Genomic DNA, 22,976 nt, shown 5'->3' with positions numbered 1-22,976 from the left:
CCCTTCTTGACTTAAGTTATGCTGCAAATGATGTGCCTTGGAGCTGAGCGTAGTTGAACTCGAAGGCCTTTGGTGGGCATGATTCCCTTCATCGTGAAGTTGAACCCGTAGATGGCCCCTTCGTTGTGAAGTTGAGCCTCGAATTGGATATCCTTCGTCGTGAAGTTAAAATCCAAATATTTGTGTTGTTTCAAGGTCAATATCCTTCGCCGTGAAGTTGAAATTGACTCTGAAACTGGAAAGTTGTTTGTTGACAGCCAGCCAGCCTTTCGTAGTGAAGTTGAGCTTGTGTTGTCTCGAGTCAAATATCCTTCACTCCGAAGTTGAAATTGACTCTGAATGAAACTGAAAAGTTGTTTGTTGACAGTCAGTCACCCCTTCGCTGTGAAGTTGAGCTTGTGTTGTCTCGAGTCCAATATCCTTCGCTGTGAAGTTGAAATTGACTTTGAATGAAACTGAAAAGTTGTTTGTTGACAGTCAGTCGCCCCTTCGTTGTGAAGTTGAGCTTGTGTTGTCTCGAGTCCAATATCATTCGCAGTGAAGTTGAAATTGACTCTGAATGAAATTGAAAAGTTGTTTGTTGACAGCCAGTCGCCCATTCGTTGTGATGTTGAGCTTGTGTTGTCTCGAGTCCAATATTCTTCGCTATGAAGTTAAAATTGACTCTGAATGAAACTGAAAAGTTGCTTGTTAACAGTCGGTCGTCCCTTCGTTGTGAAGTCGAGCTTGTGTTATCTCGAGTCTAATATTATTCGCTGTGAAGTTGAAATTGACTCTGAATGAAACTGAAAAGTTGTTTGTTGACAGTCAGTCGCCCATTCGTTGTGAAGTTGAGCTTGTGTTGTCTCAAGTCCAATATTCTTCGCTTTGAAGTTGAAATTGACTCTGAATGAAACTGAAAAGTTGTTTGTTGACAGTCGCCCCTTTGCTGTGAAGTTGAGCAACCACCATCAATTTCCGAATACGCTTTTGAATCGATTATCTTTCATCTTGAAGTTGAAATTTGACTCTAAAAGCCGTAAAAATATGTGTGCTAAAAATGAAAAATGTGATGCTCTTAAGTGTGTCTAAGATGCATGCAACATGAATTAATTCTGTTTTATCTCTTGGATGGAGCCTCATTTTTGTCTGCTGGTCTTGTCGTTGGAATCGACCATGCCCCATTTCAAGCTTTGGCTTTACAAACCTTTCATATTTAAGATTGTCCTGTTTGAAAATGTTTTTCTCCTTTTTCTTGTTTTAGGAGGGAAAAGGATAAAAATTCTGTAAAATATTGTTCGCAATTGAATCAAAAATATAAACATGAGTTCAAAGTATATTAAAGGAATCAATAGCTCTTTTAATACTTTCAGAGTTACAGCTCTTTAACAAATGTTAAAATGGATGAGTTGGCTTTAGGTCGACCTAAGGTTTCAACCATAAAAATGTAATTTTTTGGTTATTGCAACATATTTTTCTTTGGCCCGACATTTTAATTGGATGCGGAAAAAATGACGCAACTAGCATGATCAATTACTAGACCTTTTATTTTGGTCCTCTGAAATCTCCCATTTGTTTAAGCTTTGTAGGCTCCTCTAACAGAGGCAGTGCAGAAATATCGGTCTAAAAATGAAATCCTTGAGTGCTCGTGTGAAATTGACTATAACAGATGTTCCTTAACTCCCTTAGTCCATTTTTACCGAAACTCCTTATTTAAATTTGCCATTGGCTAGCTAGCTGAATCCATAAAGTCAGGGCGTTTAACCAATTGCCTTAGAGGGACAGCTCAAGCTTTATTGTATAGTATAATTACCTTTATCAGGCTAGTTGAATATTATCCATAAAGCCGGGGAGTTTAACCAATTGCTCTAGAGGGACAACTCAAGCTTTATTGTATATATATAATATTATAATTTAGGTATACGAATCAATTTCTTAAGTTTATCAAGAAGAATCTGTTATATAGTCTAGGTGTTTTTGAAAGTCAATGAATCTCAAATTTATAGTTCAATTTCTAAGTAACTGACCTAAACTAGATTTACCTACTCGACTATTCCATCTGTTAAGATCATGATCATCACTGAACATATTATACGAAAAGTATAGTAATTGTCATATGCAAATGATGCCTCATGTTGTCCACACCTTATGAAAGGAAAATGTTACATTGGTTAAGTGTACGGTGTTTGAGGGTATATTCTGGGTAAAGTCAAAGTCCTTGTTTTAAATCATGTTACTTTGCTAAAGATCTGTAACTTTGAACCATTTACAGAGTTTCTTAATTCAGATGATATTCAAAGAATTGCAAGTTTGCAAATGTGATTCATTGCTCGTCATCATTAAAGCAACATAAATTTATTCAAATGTTCTTACAAAAAACTTGAGAAAAGATGAAAAAAACAAATTCAAACAAAATACCTCAAATGATGAAATTATCTTCTTCACTTGGATGCCCCCAAGTTGTTGAAGTCGATCCAGTTATGGTTACGCATCTTTTGTACGACTCTCTTGAATACGTAACAGTTCTCAATTGTGTGCCTTGGGACACCGTCGTGATATTCACAATGAGCATTCTCATCATACCGCCTGGGGTATGGGGCTTCACCGAGTATGATGACACTACGTGAGTGTCAAAAAGTTGTTGGTAAAGTTCCTTGTAAGTCATGGGAATATGATCGAAATATTCTCATTTTTTATGAGACATGTGAATAAAAAAGAGAAAAATAATGCGAATGTAAAGAAATGAAAATAACAAAATGCAAAATATGTTTAAATGCATAATGCATGCAATGTTCGAGGCATTGACCCAAAAAATGTGTATGATATTAGAAATAATCCTTATTTGGGACAAAAGTATTTTATCTTTTAAGAGACAAAAATATCCTGACAGCTTCTGACATGTTGACCAGTCTGGACGAACCGTGCAAATGTTGAGTTTCTTTTTATACTGGCCCAAGAAGTCTCGAATGACTGCATCTCTGGCATTTATCTTTTGTTGAATCTGTTCCTAACGAATACGTCATTGGAGCCCTTAATTGATAGGAACTATGTGAAGTTCATTTGTCTGTTTCTTGAATTTGTCAGCAATGGTCTCCAATTTCAGCTATCGTTTTGTCATTGTCGTCTTTGAAGGGACTCCTAAGATCAGTAACCTTCATCTTGCCCCTGCAACCTCTGCCAATCAGTTCTTCAAATATAGACTTTCATTGTGCTTAATGTAGACCCAGTTCATTATGAGTCCTTTATAATGCAGTAGAGTGATATACTCTTCAATTGTGGGCACCACATCTTCTGGATTGAATGTGACACATAGTCGCCTTGTAGACTATCCTCTGCATTTTCATCTCTTGTATTACAACCCCTTTGTCCATTAATGCAGATTATTCATGTTTAACAAACACGTTTTTTGGTGGATCAACACCTCTTTTAAATGATGCGAATAATGAAAACAAAGTAAAATAGAACAAAAATAAAAGAGTTAGTGAGGTAAATCAAAACAATAATAAAAATGAAAAATCCTACCCCACATTATATCTATCTTACATGCTTATTATTCTTACCCGGACATGATCTCTATCCCACATGCTAATTTCAAACAAATCCTAACCGCATATTTGTCTAGTTCGCATGCTTTGAACAGAAAATAAAACAGGAAATAATTCAGGCATACTAGGGTTTGAAATGAGGCTTTGGGGTGGACTCTAATTCCTTGTAGTCTCCCGGTTTAGGTTTTAAAAAGGGTACCCGAGTTCTCCTTGCTGGTGCCCTTTGGGCTTGCAGACCCTTAGTCCTAAGCCCATTACAAGCTTGTGTTGACTAAGTTAAACTCGGGAGGAAACATTCCCTTATGCCCATACGGAGAATAAATTCACACGAAGACATAAGGTATATGAATCCCGAAGGCTACTTGCTAGGCCCGCACGGTGAATAAATTCACACGATGGCGTCGTTTTCACCCCCACTTAAATAGGGTTTAGAGCTCGGGTATAGAGCTAGAGATGACAATTTTGAAAAAAAATCTGAAATCATTAAAAAACGTCAGTACAACTATTTATTTGAAAAATAGTCAAAGATAAATAAATGGAATCGAATAAATAAATTTAAATTTATCATTTTCGCATAAAAAGACAACCGAAAATTAATTTCGGCCTGACTCACTTACCTATCCCTAGCGGAGTCGCCAAGCTGTCGGCACCGTCTTTCGGTTGGGCCCCGAATTGGGCTTCGACTTGGATTAAATGAATTGGAGTCGCCACCGACCATTTAAAACGAATTTAGGTAGGTCGGACACCATCTTACTTGATCTGCGTTGTACCAGAAACGTGTCGGGTTCGGGAGTCGGTTACGGTCAAGGAAGGATTAACACCCTTGAACTGTCCTTTCGGTACCAATTAATTCATCGGTTGTCTTAATCGCGAAAATAAAAATTGAAATTGAAATTTAAAAATTCAATTCGAATTAATTATCTTTGATCGATTGAAAGTATCCCTAAAAAGTCAAAAGTGTTATATTGTAAAAAAAAAATAAACATGAGAAAAGAATAATAAAAATATTAATATAATAATATTAATAAAAAATAAATAAATAAATATATATATATATAACAATGTAAAAAAGAAATAAAAAATATTAAAATTAGGAGAAAATAAAATATATATATAAAGTAAATAAATAAAAAATGAAATAAAAATAATAAGTCAAAAGTTGTTATATCTCTTATGTTTTGCGTGTAGAGAAACTAGATTTGCAATGAAAATGCTCTGTCACTCCTCGTGCTTTTAGATACTGGCTTTGGATCGTCCACGCTTATTTTTTTTCCTTTTCTTCCCTTAGTTTTTCCAAATCGTTACCCCTTCCTCTGATTTTGGTTCTACGTTTTTCTCTGTGTCTTTCCCTCTTGATGCATGAGTCTATTTATAATCTAAAGAAACATATTTTTACCTCAGATTTAGAGTCATACTTGGACTCAAAATGCTTCGATTTTAGTGTTTCAATAGAACTCAAATGCTTCGGTTTTAGTATTTTAATAGAACTCAAATACGTTGGTTTTAGTGTTTTAATAGGACTTAAATACGTTGGTTTATTTTTTAAATCTCACTAAATTGAGGTTGTTGAGTGCGGGGCCTATAAAAATAATAAAATAATAAAAATAATAATAATAAATAATATATATATATATATAATAAAATAAAAATATTTTTATAGATCCAGACAAAAACGGATTTCTACAAATATGATTTATTTATAATGGAAAACCGGCATATATTATCCATAAAAAGCGTCATGAATCATGATCAACAGCGTTCGAAATAAAATCCGGGAAATTAGCATGAAAAACAGGCTCATCAAGACCCCATTAATATGTTTTTATATGACAGATGACATATTTTATTAAATTTATTTATTAGTTATTATTATTTATATACAAACAATTCAATATATATTTTAGTTTCTATATTATATATTATAAATTTAATTCTATGCAATAAAATATATAACGTATAAAAGTAAAAATATATCATTTTAAACTATTAAAAATATATATACTTCAGTTTCATCGAAGGCATTGCTATTGTGAGAACAAAACTAGGGAGATGCTGGTGTGTAAACAGACAAAGCTGAACAAGATGCTGCCACTTAAATTACATGTTTCTTACTAAACAAATATCTGTAACGAATATCTTAGCCAGCAATAATAGAGACCTCAGATATCTTCAAGGGGGTGTTTGGTTCAAGGATTGTGGGATTCCCACATTTTTATGTTTGGTTGGTCGGGAATCTCATTCCAGATAATATTTTATTAGCAATAGTAGATTTTTTGGGGTATATTATCGAGAATGTCATTACCTCTTTTCACTTAAGTATTGTAACATTACCGGCGTTTTGGACTAAAATGCCCTTAAATTTTTATTTTTTTTTAAAAATATCATTCTTCTGTCATTGAATAATAAAAATTCTAGGAATGTTAAATTACAAATTTATCCTTAAAATATTTTAGATTTACAAAAAAAATCTATAATTAAAATTTTATATGAAGTTCAGGGTTAAAATTTTTTACCCTTTCATTAAACCTTTTTTATATTTTTAATTTTACAAAAAAAAATTATATAAATATTATGAATTTAATTTTTTAAAGAAAATATATAAATATTTTACAATTTGTAATATTATACAATATATAATAAGGACATTTGTTCAAATATACATTCCAATAATCTTTTATTCCTTTAACCAAACACGATAATCTTACATTCTTGCTAAACCAACCAAACACAAAATACAACATTCCTAGTAATCTTATTCCCTGGTAATATTTTATTCTACTGGTAATCTTACATTCCGTGAACCAAACGCACACTAAAGTTTTAAATTATCATATAAATATATATAATTATATATAATTATATATATTTTTATAATATGTTTTGCTAAAATTTTATAATATTATTTCATATATTTTAATATAAAATTTTAAATTTATACATTCTATTATATACAACTCTGATGTCTCGACGATGTGTAAGTTTATTTTTGATGCAAACTTGTAAGTTAATACATAAAGGACAAACTTCATGAGATTGGAATATCTCCAAATTTCACTACTATTTAAGATCCCCTTTCTTAATGTATTTTAATCCAAAACAACCGTCATTTATAAGGACTCTAATAATTGCATAAATCCTAAGTTTATATTATTTAAAATTACAATAATGGTTATATATTATGGGAAAAATATGAATTGAACTATATAATGGTACCCAACGATGTATGTCAATATAATAAACTGAATGACGAGATTTCAGGCTCGCCTTGATGTGAAGGTCCTTTAAAGTGGAAGAAAAAACAATAGTACGTTTAGCATCATGTCGTAACCGTCCTTCGGGTGGACCTGAAGTTGGGCTTCGACTTAAATAAATATGTTAGAAGTTCCACCGATAATTTAATATTAGGTTGATCGGATACTTTAATTTACCCCTTTACTTGATCTGCGTTTCACCAAGAATTAATCGGATCCGGGGTCGATTACAGTCAATGAAGGATTAACACTCTTGCACTACCCCTTCAGTATCAATTTAATTTTCTGGTTGTCTTAATTGCTAAAATTAAAATTTAAAATTCGATTCAAATTACTTACATTTGATCGATTAAAATTATCCTAAAAACCAAGTAAATGTTAGATTGTAAAAATAAATAAATAAATAAATAAATAAAAGATAATTTTAAAAAATATTAAATAAGAAATTATTAAAATAGGGGCTAAATCGAAATGAATTGAAAGTTGTAAGAAGAAAAATAAAAGGTTAGGGGGTTAAATTGCATAAATATAAAAATATAAACAGTGAGTAAATTGAATTAATTTAAAATTTCAGAGCCAATTTACAATAGGTGACCAAAAAAAATCATTTTTAAACCCCATTGTAAAAAAACTCTCCAACTCTCTCAAGCACTCTCCCCTCTCCTTAACCGGCCCCGATGGCCGGCCACCACTCCGGTGAAGTCCCGTCGCGCCGACCTCCACTCCGGCCACCACCATCGATGGCCGAAAAACCCAAACTTACCCACAAGCTTCATGTCGACCCCCCGATACCGAATCTAGCCTCAAAACAACGAAATAATCTCTAGATCGGAGTAGATCTAGCCTAAAAGTCATGGGTTTTTACCTTTTTGATGAGAAACCTCTCGTTTTTCGGTGACTTTCCTCTCCCGACGCTAAACCGAAGGCTATTTGTGATTATTGGGGCTTATTGGTTGTCTCGAATATTATTTTTGCTAGATTTGCTTTGAGTTTCGTTAATTTTGCTGTGTATTTTTTGCTTTTTTGTTTGGTTCTTTACATTTGCTCGATCGATTTTTTTCGTGTTCTTTTGATGGGTTGGTCGGAGGCTTTTATAGCATAGAACCCGACCGTTGTAGCTCCGAAAGGGGCAGGATCACTGTCTGATTCTTTTGCTGGACGTTCGGCCGAGTGTCGTTCGTGCGAGCTGTTACACCAATCTTGCAAAAATCTCGACCAATTTTTGAACTGTGCTGGTGCTGGCCTCCACGCGCTCCCTGTTGCAGCTCACTTCCATGATACGAAACCCTAATTGGTTTAGGTTGGGTCGAGCCCCCTAACCGGACCTGCTTTGCTGGGTCAAGCTGGCATGGCTCGATTGAGCTTCATTGGACCCAAATAGACTCTTGACCTGAAAAATAAAAATGAAATAAATAAATAAATAATAGAAAATATATATAATAAACACTAAAAATAATATATTATATAGGTTTCCAAAAAAAATCAATCTTAAAACTTAATATTACATATGATTTCAAAAACTATTTTTGAAACTATAATATATATACGTTTTCAAAAATTGCTTTATAAAACCATAATATATGTGTTTTCAAAATTATATAATATACGTTTTTAAAATATTTTTTTTAAAAGTATATATTATACGTTTTTCAAAAAACAAATCTAAAAACTATATATTATACGTTTTAAAAACTATGTTTCCAAAACTATATAATATATATGTTTTCAAAAATGTTTTCAAAATTATATAATATATGTCTTTTAAAAACGTATTTTCAAAACCATGCAATGTATTTTCAAAATCATTTAAAAAAAACATCTGTTGTATGTTTTAAAAAAAAAGTTTTCTAAAACTATGAATTATATTATTATATATATACTAAATAAACCCTGGACAAAAATAAGTGTCTACACATCCCAACTATTATTTTTATTTTGTTTTGGTCATTCAATATTTTTTATCATAAGAATGATTGTATCATTCGTTTTTAGTATTATACATATTTGTTGAGTCAATCATATGGAAGAAATAGCCAAGTGGGAGTGAATTGACAAATAAAAATTTTGGTGGAAGCTTAAACAAAAATCTAAAAGAATGAACAAAAAATTTAGTGTGGTTCGACTTTCTAAACCAAGGACTACATTCACTACCTTAGCTATCCACACTAAGGATTTTCACAAATTCACTAATTTATAGCAACCTTTGAGGATAAGATGTAACCTTACTATTCCCTCAAGAATTATACCACATATTCTTGAGATACTCTCTCAAAGATAAAATTACGAATTTACAAACTTAGAAAAACCTCACTATGAATGTATTTGCACAATTCAATAACAAAAATAACAATTGAAACAATGAATACAAAGAAGGTACATAAGTGTTCTTTGAAAGCAAAAAGAATATTTGAGAATGTTGACTTTCATTTTGGCTTTAATTGATTGCTTTGACTTTCATTTTGGCTTTAATTGATTGCTTTGACTTTCATTGATCTTTTGTCTTCACATATGACTTGGAATATTGTTTTATACCCGTTTCAATTCTAGTTGTTTGGATAGTTGTAGGAGTTAATAGAGTTATTGAGATGAAGTTGTCTGTAATAAATGTTGCTTATACGCCTTGATTATCGACACTCGCACTTGGAGTATCGATACTACTTGCATTAAATAAAAAAATATAGCCCTTTGGGAGACAGGGGTATCAAGACTAATCAATGGAGTATATATACTAGATAAGTATCGATACCAAAAATTCTTACTATAATTTGACATTCTCAAAAACATAAGGCCAGTATCAGTACTACCACTTTGAGTATGGATACTGATATCAATACTGACATAAAATTTATTAATGTTGACAAACTTATATATATATGAAGATCAAAATCGCCAAATAAAGTTACTCAACATTAATAAATTTTCTCGAAAGCTTAAACAAGGCCATAATCAAATAAATATATCTCAAATCATGAAATATCCAAAATATCAAATGCATAAAATATTAAATATCCAACATGAAAATTCAAATAAATTCATCCAAGAACATAAAACAATCAAATCCAAGATAGCAAAATATGAGAAACAAACATCTGGAGATAAAAATATCCAATACATCAAATGCTCATAAAATCCAAATGCAAGACCAAAATACAAGCAAACAACATAGAGTAAAGGTGATCAAGCATTCGATAGAGGAGGATTAATATTCGAAGACAAAGTCACAAGAAAGAGTGTTTGTCCTATCTACCACTTAGTCAAATTGAGCAAGAATATCACGTCAGGACTCCACATGCATCTCTTGTAGTACTAACTAATGAGAATAATCATTGAAACCTGAGTCTTCATAGTAGTGAAATGAGACTCCATGGTTGTAAACCTCATGTCAAGAGTCTCCATCAAGATCCGAAAGTGAGGAAACATTGGACTGACATCCTAGCCATTGACCCAAGGTGGCTCACCAAGAACGCGATTCACCGGGTCATCAACATCATACAACACATCATCATTTTGAGGCAGAGGCTGAGTTGGAGCCACTCTGGAAGAACCAATACCTTGTTTCGCTTTTCTTTTACAAGCATTTTCAAATTTCTCTCATATTGATTTTCGAGGAGATTTGAGATCGATAATAGATGTCAAGGGAATATCAGGATCTTGATTAACATTAATATCAACTTTTAACAAAGAAGTGACTCAATAGATAACCATAGACAATGGACTCTATTTTCTTAGTTAAGATATTGTTAACGGTGTCAACTAACTCAACAAAAACAATTTGGGCAAAATTAATTCTTTTAACGGTGTCAATTAACTCATGGTATATTACTGATAACTTAAGGTATGTGACTGCATTTAGGTTGTGCTCTGGGTTGCAGTCGAAACTGCCACATAAAATTACACCGAAGTGCCGCGTAGAATATGTATCGAAGTGCCGCGTAGAAATTGTCCCGAAAGACCACATAGAAATGTCCCGAAGGACCACGTAGAAATGTCCCGAAGGACCACGTAGAATTGTCCCGAAGGACCACGTAGAAGGAATGAGATTATCGAGAATTGAAGGCAAAAAAAAATCATTGTAGGCAATGCTTTATTACCTCTTAGAGGGAATACTTTTGATCCAAACTCCCCCTAAATAACTATAAATAAATAACGATATTTTTTATATCAATAAAATACGGTTTAATTAATTACACATCTTGATTTGTTGTTGATGAGGAAATTAAAGTAAATGTCTTGACTTTGAGTCTCACGTTTCTCCTTTTCAATTTAGAAAAAAAATGTAAAATATTTTAAAAAATAAAATTATATCACGTGAATATCACCACTACAGTTAACGAAAAATTTAACTTTAAATATGTTTATGCATGCAAAAATATTGTCAAAAGCACTTGAATTTGGACACACTATGTGCATGTGTATTTTTTTATTTGCACACACTACATGAGTGTGTATTTTTTAATGGAGCACATAGCTATTTTAAAGATAAACATTTTGTTTATTTGTTAATAACAATATATTCTTTTTGTAAGACTTATTATTTAATACACCAGTGGTGAAAAAAATAATTTAGAAGTAATGCTGAAATGACATTAGGCGTATTTTAAAGCATTTAAAAAATTTAAAATGTAATTAAAATATTATTTTTAATTTATAAGTAATGTTCAAATATTTAGTATAATTTAAAAAAACTATTTGTGAAATTCTTTTTCACTAGTAATGTATCGAATATGAATCAATGTTGTAATTGATTATTAACGTGTTATATTTGAAAATTTTATATAAAATTATAAAATAAAATTATTAATAAATTTGAATTTTAAATTAAAGAGTTTTGATTATTTTATCTTAAATATATATGCATAAAATTCTTATAATAATAATAATAATTATTATTATATTTATAATAATAATAATAATTATTATTATATTTATAATAAAGATTCTTTTATTATTTTAAATTAGATTAAAATCTAATTAACAGATGATACCAATTCAATTAGAATGTAAGAAATCAATTTATTAAGAGCAACAAGGACACAACTTTACGCGTGTACTAACTACTAAAGTCTTAAAAATGTAAAGCACTACAATTATCATGTACTAATGCTACCGTCCCACTCCTTCCATTGTCTAACTATATTTATATTTATATTTATATTTATATTTATATTTATATTTATATTTATATTTATATTTATATTTATATTTATATTTATATTTATATTTATATTTATATTTATATTTATATTTATATTTATATTTATATTTATATTTATATTTATATTTATATTTATATTTATATTTATATTTATATTATATTATTTATATTTATATTTATATTTATATTTATATTTATATTTATTTATATTATATATATTTATATTTATATTTATATTATATTTATATTTATATTTATTTATATTTATTTATTTATATTTATATTATATTTATATTTATATTATATTTATATTTATATTTATTTATATTTATATTTATATTTATATTTATATTATATTTATATTTATATTTATATTTATATTATATTTATATTTATATTTATATTTATATTTATATTTATATTTATATTTATATTTATATTTATATTGCACCGAAATTTGAAATAATTTTGACTCACTTAACACTTAGGTTGAGTTTGATTATCGTAAAGTAATTATAAAAATATAATTATTCTTATAATAATAATGAATTATAATTTTTATATATGATTTGCTGATAAAGTATGAATACTCTATGTAATTACATGATAATTATTCATAACATATCTATTGTTTAAAAATAATATATAATTTATTTTATTTCAAACTCAATTATAAATAAAATATTTCATTCGCATATTCACAAAAGTATTAATAATATTAATATTTTTTTGAATAAGGAAAACTAAATTTCATTAATAATGGAAGGAATCGGAATTATAACGTACCAAAATATAGAGAAAAAAATTGGAGACAATAGCCACCAAAATATAGAGAGAAAATTGGAGACAATAGTCACCAAAATATTCATATAAAAAATAAAATATTAAACCTAAAGATACGAAGAAAAACAACACATTCCATTGAGAATGGCGACTAGCATCAAACCTTCATAAAAACTCTTTGTCTCTGTCGAATGAGACGTTTTACGAAGTGATAAAAGAGTGGTGAGTGAACCAAACAATCTGGTAGGCTGCTACGATACACGATTTTGATTATATTGACAAACAATCTTTTACCAAAGAGGGGATCTGACTATATATGACCACCAACAAATCAATCAGAAAATAAATGTCATGATGGTTTTTGCTCGAGCACCAAACATCCGTAGAAGTAGGCAAAAAACATACCATAAACCATAAAGATCGTGCCACGAGAGCAGAGAAATGTGTGTCACAAGAATAGTGAAAAACACGTCACAAAGATAAAGATTTTTATTCAAAATTAAAAAGATTTGAGAAAAAAACAAAACATATAATATAAAAAGTAAAAAAAAAAACTAATAATCACCAACCGACAAAATCCAATGTTACCATCGTCGGTTAAATAAAAATCAAAGCGAAAAAGAAAACGAGACAAAAATATTGAGAGACGATTAATTAGATTAATTTTTTAAGATTAAAGATTAATATTATTTAATATTTTATTAATTATTTTTATGAATTAATCGGAACCCACTATCCTCCACTTGCTAAACTCTCCCATCCCCACACGCATTAAAAACAATATATTTTTGGGAAATATTTATACCAATTTCTGTACTTTCCAAATAGGATTTTAAGACAACTAATTTGTTACTTGATATATGGAAACAATTTTAATTTAAAATTTTAAGATATTTCTAATTATTATCGAACTGCGTTGTTGGATTGAATGTCATAAATTAAATAAATTATCTATAAAATCAAAATTAAAATTACAATTAACATAATACAATAGCCACAACAGGCACCACTATTGACTCCCCTCCCTAAGCCAATTGCTGACTCCTTCATCACGGTTCGGTTTTTCATTAAAATATGAATCGAACGGTTTCCATATGAAAATCCAAAATTAAACCAAATTAGATATATATTTTTTGAACCGAACATAAAATGAATCGTAAATTGAAAAACTCAAACCGAATAATCCTATTCGAATTCGAATTGTTAATTAATTCAATTTAATTTAAATTTAGAGAAATTTCATCCTATTTGAAATTTAATTTGAGATTTAATATGAATTTTGAGTAAAACTCTGTATATTTTTATTTTTTGATAAAATAAAAAATTAAATGAAAATAATTATTGAGATATATGTATTACAACAATTATCTATGGCTTATATCATTAATAAGTACTTAAAGTATATTCTATTATTTTTCATATAAGTACATAAAATTATATTTAGTTAAAATAGGTACCTAAAGTATTTTATGTCAAAATAGGTGCCTAAATTATTCAAATTTTTTATCTAAGTTATAAAAAAGTTGACACGTGACATTAATTAAGGAATACTTTAGGTACTTGGATAAAAAATTGTATATTTTAGGTATTTATTTTGACCAAAAATACTTAAAGTACTTATTTTTGACCAAAAAGATAGCTTTAGTTACTTCTTTTGATTAAAAAATATTTTAAATACTTAAATAAAAAAGATAATATATTTTAATACTTATTTATTATATAAGCAATTGTCCTGTAATATATAAGAAAATTATATTATTATTTTAGATCGAGTCTAAATTATTTTATGTTATAAACATAAATCTGAGCCAATCAACTTCATTCTTTACATAATTTGACATAATCTAACTTAAACTCATTTTTATTAAGGGCCAATTTTATAACGTCCCAAATCCCGGGTTAGAAGTCTCGGGCTAATCCGAGAAAAAAAATTTAATAAACCCATTTAGCTTGGGAGAAACTCATGTCCATGAATGAAGTGTTTTGTTCTTGGCTAGAGCCCGCTATGGTTTAAAAAGGGGTATTTTTTATTTGGGGTAAATCTAAGAAGGACCAAAACAACAATTAACTTCTCCCTTATACCAAAGGCTGATTTCCATTCAATTTTGGGTGATGTCACCGAGCAAAGAAGAAGTGGAAAAGTTGGCCATTTATCATATGTTATTTTCCTCATCAACCTTGTCTTATTTATTTCTTTAAAGTCCATTCTCTCATCTTCTCTATCTTGCGCCAAGGTGGAAACTTGTTAACCATCATTCTCATTCCGATTTGTGAAAGTAAATTTTGAAATCACCTCCTCTAGAGCTTTAAATTAAGCTCTCAACCTTTGAGTTTGACCATGGTAGCCATGGTTGGGTTTTAGGAGGGATTAATGTTGTAGAGCTTGTAGAAGACTCTAAACTATTCCTAAGTTTTAGGAATCTCGTACTTACCTTCCTTAAGCTCCTAGGTGAGTTAATTACGCAATTTCCATTGTTGTTTTAGTGAGAGAAGTGGGTGAGGCTCCGAGAGCAAGAGCAAGGAGAAAGAAGTACTTGGGTGAGCTTAAGGTTGTTTTACATCTCCTAGGTTTAAGGTAACACACCTCTAACCTCCCTCTACTGCTTGTAAGTCAACATGTGTTGTTTGTTGCTTGTTTTGGGTGTATGAGCCTTAGTGAGCATTTAGGGGTGTTTAAATGCATGAAAACGAGATTTGTTGTTGTTCATGTGTAAAATAATGACCTCTCATGTTCCTTAAGTATGAAATAAGCTTTAAACACCATTTGGGGGGACTTGGGGACACTTTGGGAATGAACTAGAGGATTTTAAATGAGAGAAAATAGAGTTTCTAGGTTGATGGTATAGATATTGTTATAACAGTATCGATATTGCCCATCGAGTGAGGGTAAAATTCAAAGGAATTTTTAGAGTAGTATTGATACTACTCAAGTGGTATCGATACTTAGGGCCTTGATCAGAAACATCGAAGTTAATTTTAGTATCAATACTCGAAGAAGTATCGATACTAAGGGTAAGATATCGATACAGGGGTATTTTTCAAAATATCGAAAGCAATTTTGATATTGTTACTCATAAGAGTATCAATACTGAGGATGGTGGGTATCGACACTCCCAAACGAGTACCGATACCGAGTCTAATTTTCAAACATTGAAGGTAAATTCGGTACTGATACTCAGGGAAGTATTGGTATCACAGGGAATTTGAGTACCCAAGGGGGAGTATCGATACCATCGTGATTGGTTGGGTAGTGAGACTAGTTTGAGATAGAGGATTGAAGTCGAGATTTTATCGAGATGGGAAAATTTACAATAAGAATACAAGTGAAAACCTTAATAATTATGAGATAATATAAGGTCTTAATGAGGTAAGATTCTATAAGACTTATGTCATTGTTTGATTGCTCGGGAAACGATGAGGACACCTGAGTTACTCGAATTATGTTTGTATGATAAAATGAGGATTATCCGGATATATCCAAACCAGTGTTGTGCACTTTAAATTGTTGGTTGGATAAAGTGTCGATGCTTAGTGACTTGGCCATATCTCGAGTACTCTAGAAGAGTAAACTAGCCGAGTGAGTTTCCGATGCTATGTGAACCGAACTTAGCTCAAAGTCCAGGGAGTAGTTGATGATGTATGACTCATGTCTCGCCTAAGGTTCTTTAGTAAGCAGAGAAGGGTGTGAGTTCCGTGATGCTAAGTGACCCTGAGCTACACCATGATGCTTACTTGTTTGTTGTATTGATGTATGCAAATGTTCATAACCATACCTGTAGTGTGCTCATATGTTGAATGCATATAGTATAGTAGGGTTATTTGTTTGGCATTAAGTTTGTGAAGCTCAGCGTATGGAATGTGTGTTCGTGCGCAGGTTCTTAGGTGCCAGTCGATGAGCTCGTCGCCGGGTCATAGATTTTCAGACTCGATCCTTCATCAGAGTACGTCTCGAATATTGTAGAGAGCATGTATTGTCATAGATTCTATATATTCATTTATTTGAGTTGTAACTCTATTTTGCACTTGCGTATTTGGAGACTATTGTCGGGAGCTCCCGTATTTTAAATATTTATATTTTTGTACTTGTACTACTATTTTGTGATATTAATATTATGTTTAAATGTTAAAATGATTAAACGTTTTCAAAATAAATGATTAGTCACTTAGGTGGTTCCATATGACATTCTAATCATCTTGACTTTAGGTTGGATCGGATTAGGATGTTACAAGTTTGACAAGGCTTTTGAAAAATAACTTTTAAAAGTGGTGTAGAAAAGAACTTTTAAAAGTATTGTTTAGAAGCTCAATTTAAAATTTAACTATTTTATATTGTTATTAAAAAATAAATTTGAAAATATAAAATATCCATTATAGACATTATGTTGTAAATTAAAAATATATAATTTAAATTATATTTACACTTATTAATACTATGATATATAAAATATATCCCTTCAACTATAATAAAAATATAGAAAATATTTTAAGATAAATCATTAATAATATTTTATTAATAAAATATTTTATTAAAGAAAAGTATATCATCAATACTTTTTAACATGTAGATATAAAATATTTTATTAATGTTTCAATATACAAATCATGAATTTTATTTGTTTTTAAATAATTAAAATAAATTATTAAGTACTTAATTATTTTTTTAAAAATATTAATATTAAATTATTAAAATAAAATGTAAATACATAATTGAGTGAAGTTCATATATTAATAAAGGTAAAATTATAATTTACTCTTAAAATCAAAGTTAAAAATTAAAAAGCTATAAATTATAATTTTTCCGGTTGGTTTGAAACTATTGTTTTCATCGTATTTTTTTTCTTATTTTTTATTTATTTGACATTAATTTTACAATCAAAACACACTTTTTTTTTATAACTAAAATTGCATTTAAAAGGCCACGAATCGAATTACATTCCATCAAATTCGGGTTAAATTAAGCTTCATTTGTCCCACTGCCGAACTATATATGCTAAAGAAACAAACGCCAGAAGACCACACCACTGTCTGCCACTTCGCAAACTCCTCCACCTCCACACATTTATATACCAATTTTCTATACAAAGAGTTGTCAAAGTTTATTTCCTTTGACACCCCTACTCTTTCCATTTCTCCAAAGTCTAACCTGGTGGGGGTTTTCCTTTTTGTTTTTGTAGTTGAAAGTTTGCTCTTTTTTAACAGTTTCCATGGCGTTGAGTTTGGTTTCTCCTCCTGAAGTAAACTCCATCTCCTTCTTGGGTTCCACCAAGTCCAGCTCCTTCCCCAAGTTGTTTCCAGGTCTGTTTCTCCCCCCTATCTGTTTGGTTTCCTAGAAACCTGGAAAATTGTTTCTTTTTTGTTTAGAACCTTGAGAATGCTTCACTTTTGGATTATTGGGTTTGGATTCACAATTTTGAATATTTTTGTTTTGTGAAATTTTAAGGGGGGTTTGTTTCGAGGAGGAAGGACTGTGGTACAGTGTTTTGGAAGAGAGTTCAGTGTTCAATTCAGGCTCCACAACCACCACCTGCATGGCCTGGAAGAGCTTCTCCCGAACCCGGTCTCAAGACTTGGGATGGCCCCAAGCCTATCTCCATCGTTGGTTCAACTGGTTCTATTGGAACTCAGGTGAAAAGGGGGTGAAAAATGAAAACTTTTAATTTTTTTTTTTTTGAATAGTCTGGGTGATTACATGTTAGTATCTGCTTAGAATCTTTATTAATTGACAAACCCACACAAATCATGCGGAGGAAGTTGCTTAAAAGCAGCTTTTTGGCCTTTTGACTATTGAACTGATCTGGCCATGTGCCCTTGTAGATTTTTTGCTCCAATTTGAGGCTTCCATGTTCTGTTTAGCACTTAATCAAGTTCTTTAGAATCATACATAATTTGGTGTTTTGTAGACGTTGGACATAGTTGCTGAGAATCCAGATAAATTCAAAGTTGTGGCGCTTGCTGCTGGTTCAAATGTCACCCTTCTTGCTGATCAGGTAACTTTCGGTTTTATCGTGTTACAGCAACTTGTAAAGCATTATTTGTCTCGAACTTGCATACGAACCATTTGGAGATGTTGAACTCGGACTCAAGTAGCTTGATTCATGGACTAACACAATTTTGGTGTCATAATCTCATACAAAATGGTTTCAGCATATGCTTAAAAGTTTTTCTTATCGATAATTCGATATACTGGAGGCTGATAAATTTTGCTAAAAAATATTTAAAACAAGATTCATGTTTTTGCTTAAATGAATAGGGATTAGAAACTTTGAGGCTGATAATTGTTCTTATTACAGGTTAAGACATTCAAACCCCAATTGGTTGCTGTTAGAAATGAGTCTTTGGTAAGTGAACTAAAAGAGGCTTTGGCTGATATGGAACAAAAGCCCGAGATTATTCCTGGGGAACAAGGTGTTATAGAGGTAGTGTGTCATATAATTCATCAATACTTTTATTTATCTAGATAAAGAAAATTTTAGTATTTAAATGGTTTGGCCTAATTTTTTCCAGGTTGCTCGCCATCCGGATGCTGTCAGTGTAGTTACCGGGATTGTAGGCTGTGCGGGATTGAAGGTAGGCACTGATATTTGTTTTCTGTGTACAACTTTCTTTGCATCCAGCCATCCACTAGACTAAGTATGTCCAAGATATTATAAACTACGGTTTGCCGTCAACCATTAGAATATGCCTTAAAAAGAGAAGCAAACAGTTTGTTGTTTATCAGTATATTTAAGCTTTGCTAAAATTTCCTTCTTTCGTTTTTGGTCTATTTTAGCCAACGGTTGCTGCAATAGAAGCAGGCAAAGATATTGCTTTGGCCAATAAAGAGACCTTGATCGCCGGTGGTCCCTTTGTCCTTCCTCTTGCTCACAAACATAAAGTAAAAATCCTTCCAGCTGATTCTGAACATTCTGCCATATTTCAGGTATGGAACTATAACACAATGAGTAAAGATTATATGAAATTGCTAATAGTTCGGAATTCTTTTCCAGTTATGTTGTTTTCATATCAATTGTTGGGCGTCTTCGCTCTTTTCTTGGTGTAACTCTTGTTGTATCAACTTGTTTGACCTGCCATTTATCACTTTAACACATTCTCAATATTACAGAATAAGCTCATAGAGTCTTGTGTTTATTACAGTGTATTCAGGGATTACCAGAGGGTGCACTTCGGCGTATTATTTTGACAGCATCCGGTGGGGCTTTCAGGTGTATAGTCGTAATTTAAGTTAGAATGATTAAGTCTACTCGCAGACATCTCCTCACTTTCTTCCCTCAGTTGAAAAGAAATTGAAGTTGACATTATTAAAATTAGGCTCGAGAGTGCACAAAAACGAAATTTTGAACAATTTGCTCGTTTTGTTTCCCGTAGGGATTGGCCTGTTGATAAATTAAAAGAAGTTAAAGTAGCCGACGCTTTGAAGCATCCTAACTGGAATATGGGGAAAAAGATTACTGTGGACTCTGCTACCCTTTTCAATAAGGTTTAGTTTTATCAAATTTCTTATTCGAAATTATTCATGTTGTACTTTTTAATATAGCATGTTATTGTTTAGATGTCACCCTGATCTAGATTACTAGCATGAAGCGATTTCTCTGTTCGACAGGGTCTCGAAGTCATTGAAGCTCATTATCTATTTGGAGCTGAGTATGATAATATCGAGATTGTAATTCATCCGCAGTCTATTATACATTCAATGGTTGAAACACAGGTTTTACTCTTAACTATAACTTGTTGGTTACTGCTCGGTGATGCCACGACTATTACGTTATTCAATGTTCACCTTTTAGTTTGTGCTGGAGCTGTGCCCTTGAATTGCAAGATACGGATAGTACAGACTGGAATTCGAATTGCATTCCCTATTTTTATTTTTGCATTTTCTTATGTTTAAGGATTCGTCAGTTTTAGCTCAGATGGGATGGCCGGATATGCGCTTGCCGATCCTCTACACTATGTCATGGCCAGAAAGAATTTACTGCTCTGAACTAACTTGGCCTCGCCTTGATCTTTGCAAGTAACCAGCTCTTCTCCTTTCAAAATTTACTTAACAACTGATTTTAGTTTTCGAGCTTCGATCGGTTTTCATTTGGTTTACATTTTACGATAACAGTTAAATGCATTGCCATCATACTGATGTGCTAAGTTGGTTGATGGATGATACAGGCTTGGTTCACTAACTTTTAAGGCTCCTGACAACGTGAAATACCCGTCAATGAGTCTTGCCTATGCGGCTGGAAGGGCTGGAGGCACCATGACCGGAGTTCTTAGTGCAGCTAATGAGAAAGCCGTGGAACTGTTCATTGATGAAAAGCAAGTATTTCCCGGTTCCGGCGTCTAACGAACTTTTACCATGGATGTCGAGGACTTGGAGCTGATAAATTTGTTTACCCGTTTTCAGGATCAGCTATTTGGACATTTTCAAGGTGGTGGAGTTGACTTGTGAGAAGCACCAAGAAGAACTTGTGGCCACTCCTTCCCTAGAGGAGATTATACATTATGACCTGTGGGCTCGAGACTATGCCGCCGGCGTGCAACGATCATCTGGATTGAGTCCCGTTCCTGCATAAGATGAGTTGCTTAGGTGAATACCGTGCCGCACTCTTTTCCATATTATTCGATATCTGCTTATTACATGCTCGGTTTTCTAAAAGATTTCTCCCCTGCACCACCAGACCAAACCGACAATGGCTCTATCGTGATGGCCCGAAAGTTGTTATGCCGAAGGCTGCAGTGAGCAATTGTATCATACATTATATAATATGCAGATGGAGCACTTGGGTGTTAACATCCGATTTTATGGGAATTAATAAGAATTTGGAGTCAAATTTATGGTGCTCAATAGCTTGGGTATTGACTATCATCCAAATTTAACTCTTTGAAATATAAACAGTCCAACCTAGGTTACTTCGGCTTATAAATTTATCTTATTTGATTCTTCAATTATATTTAAAATTATATTATTTTTTGAGATTTTTCAAAAAAAAATTAAAAACATTAAAATTATTTTAAAATTATAAATTTGTAAAAAATCTTTTACATTTTGTATAAATTATAAAATTATCTTACTTGATTCTTCAATTTTATTTTAAATTATAAATTTAATTCATAAAGCCAATGAAAACCCTAATAGGATATTGTATAAATTGAGGCTCGAAATGAGTCCAAAATGATTCACATGCACTTGATAATTGTAACGATCATTTTTCTATTTTGATAATTGAATTATTTTCTTTTAAATAATATTATTAATATTTTATCTTTTTATTTCGGTCATTGCTCTTAAAATTTAACCAATATCATCATCAAAATTGATAAGGAGAGAAAAAATAATATGAATAAAAATTTTATATTATCATTGTTGTTCTTTTTTAATGGCCGTTAATCAAAATTAAAAAAATTAACGTAAGTAAAGATTTTGTTAAAAAAATAATTTGGTGATCAAAATAAAAAATAATATTAAATTGATGACTAATGATAGAGTTTACCCAATTTAAGTTCAGAAAAAATCAAGCAACATGAACTTTTCTGAGATAAATCTGTTATTTTTCTAGTCGAATTTTAATTTCTCGAGTTAGAGTCGAGCTTAAGAACTTTAAACTTTCGAATTTTCAAGTCTAATTCAGCTTTAAACTTTTCGAATCGATTTCAGCAATATTCGAACTCGATTTGGGTCGTTTATAGTACGATAGTCAAGCACTGATACAATAGCAGTCCATGGTAGTTTTTTTTCTTCCAATAAATATACTCCTGAAGGTGCTATTGTTTACATTTACACTTGAAATTTGGGAGACTAATAATTCATTTGTGTGTTCCTAAACACCTTATCACTAAGTTCCTCTTTTCTCTTAATTTGGTATATATCTTTAAGCATCTTTGTGGGAATGAGTAGAGAAGAGAATGCATAGGAATGAAAATGACACGTATTACGGGCTGAATCTATGTTAGTAAAGGCTGTTTGTGGTGGTAACATTTGGGTTAGGGGTGGTTATAGGCGGTTTATCTCTTTTGATTTGGGTTGTGATTGAAAATTTTCAAGTTTTACTCGATCTTAAAAATATTTGATCTCAAAACATTTTCGGATTTAGCTTGATTGAACTTCAAACTCAAGCTCGGTTCAAGTACAAACTCGAGTTCAAACATTAAACTTAAGTACATGAAAACCTTGTATTTTATTTAGAAGGAAAACAACAAAAATGTTGACATTAATAATAATTTGAATTAAAAATAAAAAAAATCAATAATCATTTTTTCAAATTACTTGCTTGCTTT

General features: G+C 31.2%; 1 protein-coding gene across 1 annotated transcript; it reads left to right on the top strand.

Annotated features, from left to right (window-relative positions):
- Positions 1-17,775: 17,775 nt before the first annotated feature.
- Positions 17,776-21,546, top strand: LOC120214032 (1-deoxy-D-xylulose 5-phosphate reductoisomerase, chloroplastic-like). The gene is made up of 13 exons (XM_039212034.1): positions 17,776-18,008; positions 18,154-18,338; positions 18,614-18,700; positions 19,004-19,129; positions 19,218-19,280; positions 19,483-19,632; positions 19,848-19,915; positions 20,079-20,190; positions 20,314-20,418; positions 20,600-20,721; positions 20,871-21,017; positions 21,106-21,288; positions 21,380-21,546. Exons 1-12 carry the CDS (start codon positions 17,918-17,920, stop codon positions 21,272-21,274), a joined length of 1,425 nt encoding a protein of 474 aa, XP_039067965.1. The 5' UTR covers positions 17,776-17,917; the 3' UTR covers positions 21,275-21,288; positions 21,380-21,546.
- The last annotated feature ends 1,430 nt before the right edge of the window (positions 21,547-22,976 follow it).

The sequence above is a fragment of the Hibiscus syriacus genome, unplaced genomic scaffold, assembly GCF_006381635.1.
Source record: "Hibiscus syriacus cultivar Baekdansim isolate YM2019G1 unplaced genomic scaffold, ASM638163v2 tig00110050_pilon, whole genome shotgun sequence".
Classification (NCBI taxonomy): Eukaryota; Viridiplantae; Streptophyta; class Magnoliopsida; order Malvales; family Malvaceae; genus Hibiscus; species Hibiscus syriacus.
Note: the sequence above shows the minus strand (reverse complement) of the source record. Positions and strands in the feature narration are given on the sequence as shown.

Bases quoted from the DNA above. Each gene is read 5' to 3' on its own strand.
- LOC120214032 (XM_039212034.1), top strand. From the start codon at position 17,918: ATGGCGTTGAGTTTGGTTTCTCCTCCTGAAGTAAACTCCATCTCCTTC. The intron at 18,701-19,003 runs GTAACTTTCGGT...TTCTTATTACAG, and splicing joins TCACCCTTCTTGCTGATCAG to GTTAAGACATTCAAACCCCA. The intron at 19,633-19,847 runs GTATGGAACTAT...TGTTTATTACAG, and splicing joins AACATTCTGCCATATTTCAG to TGTATTCAGGGATTACCAGA.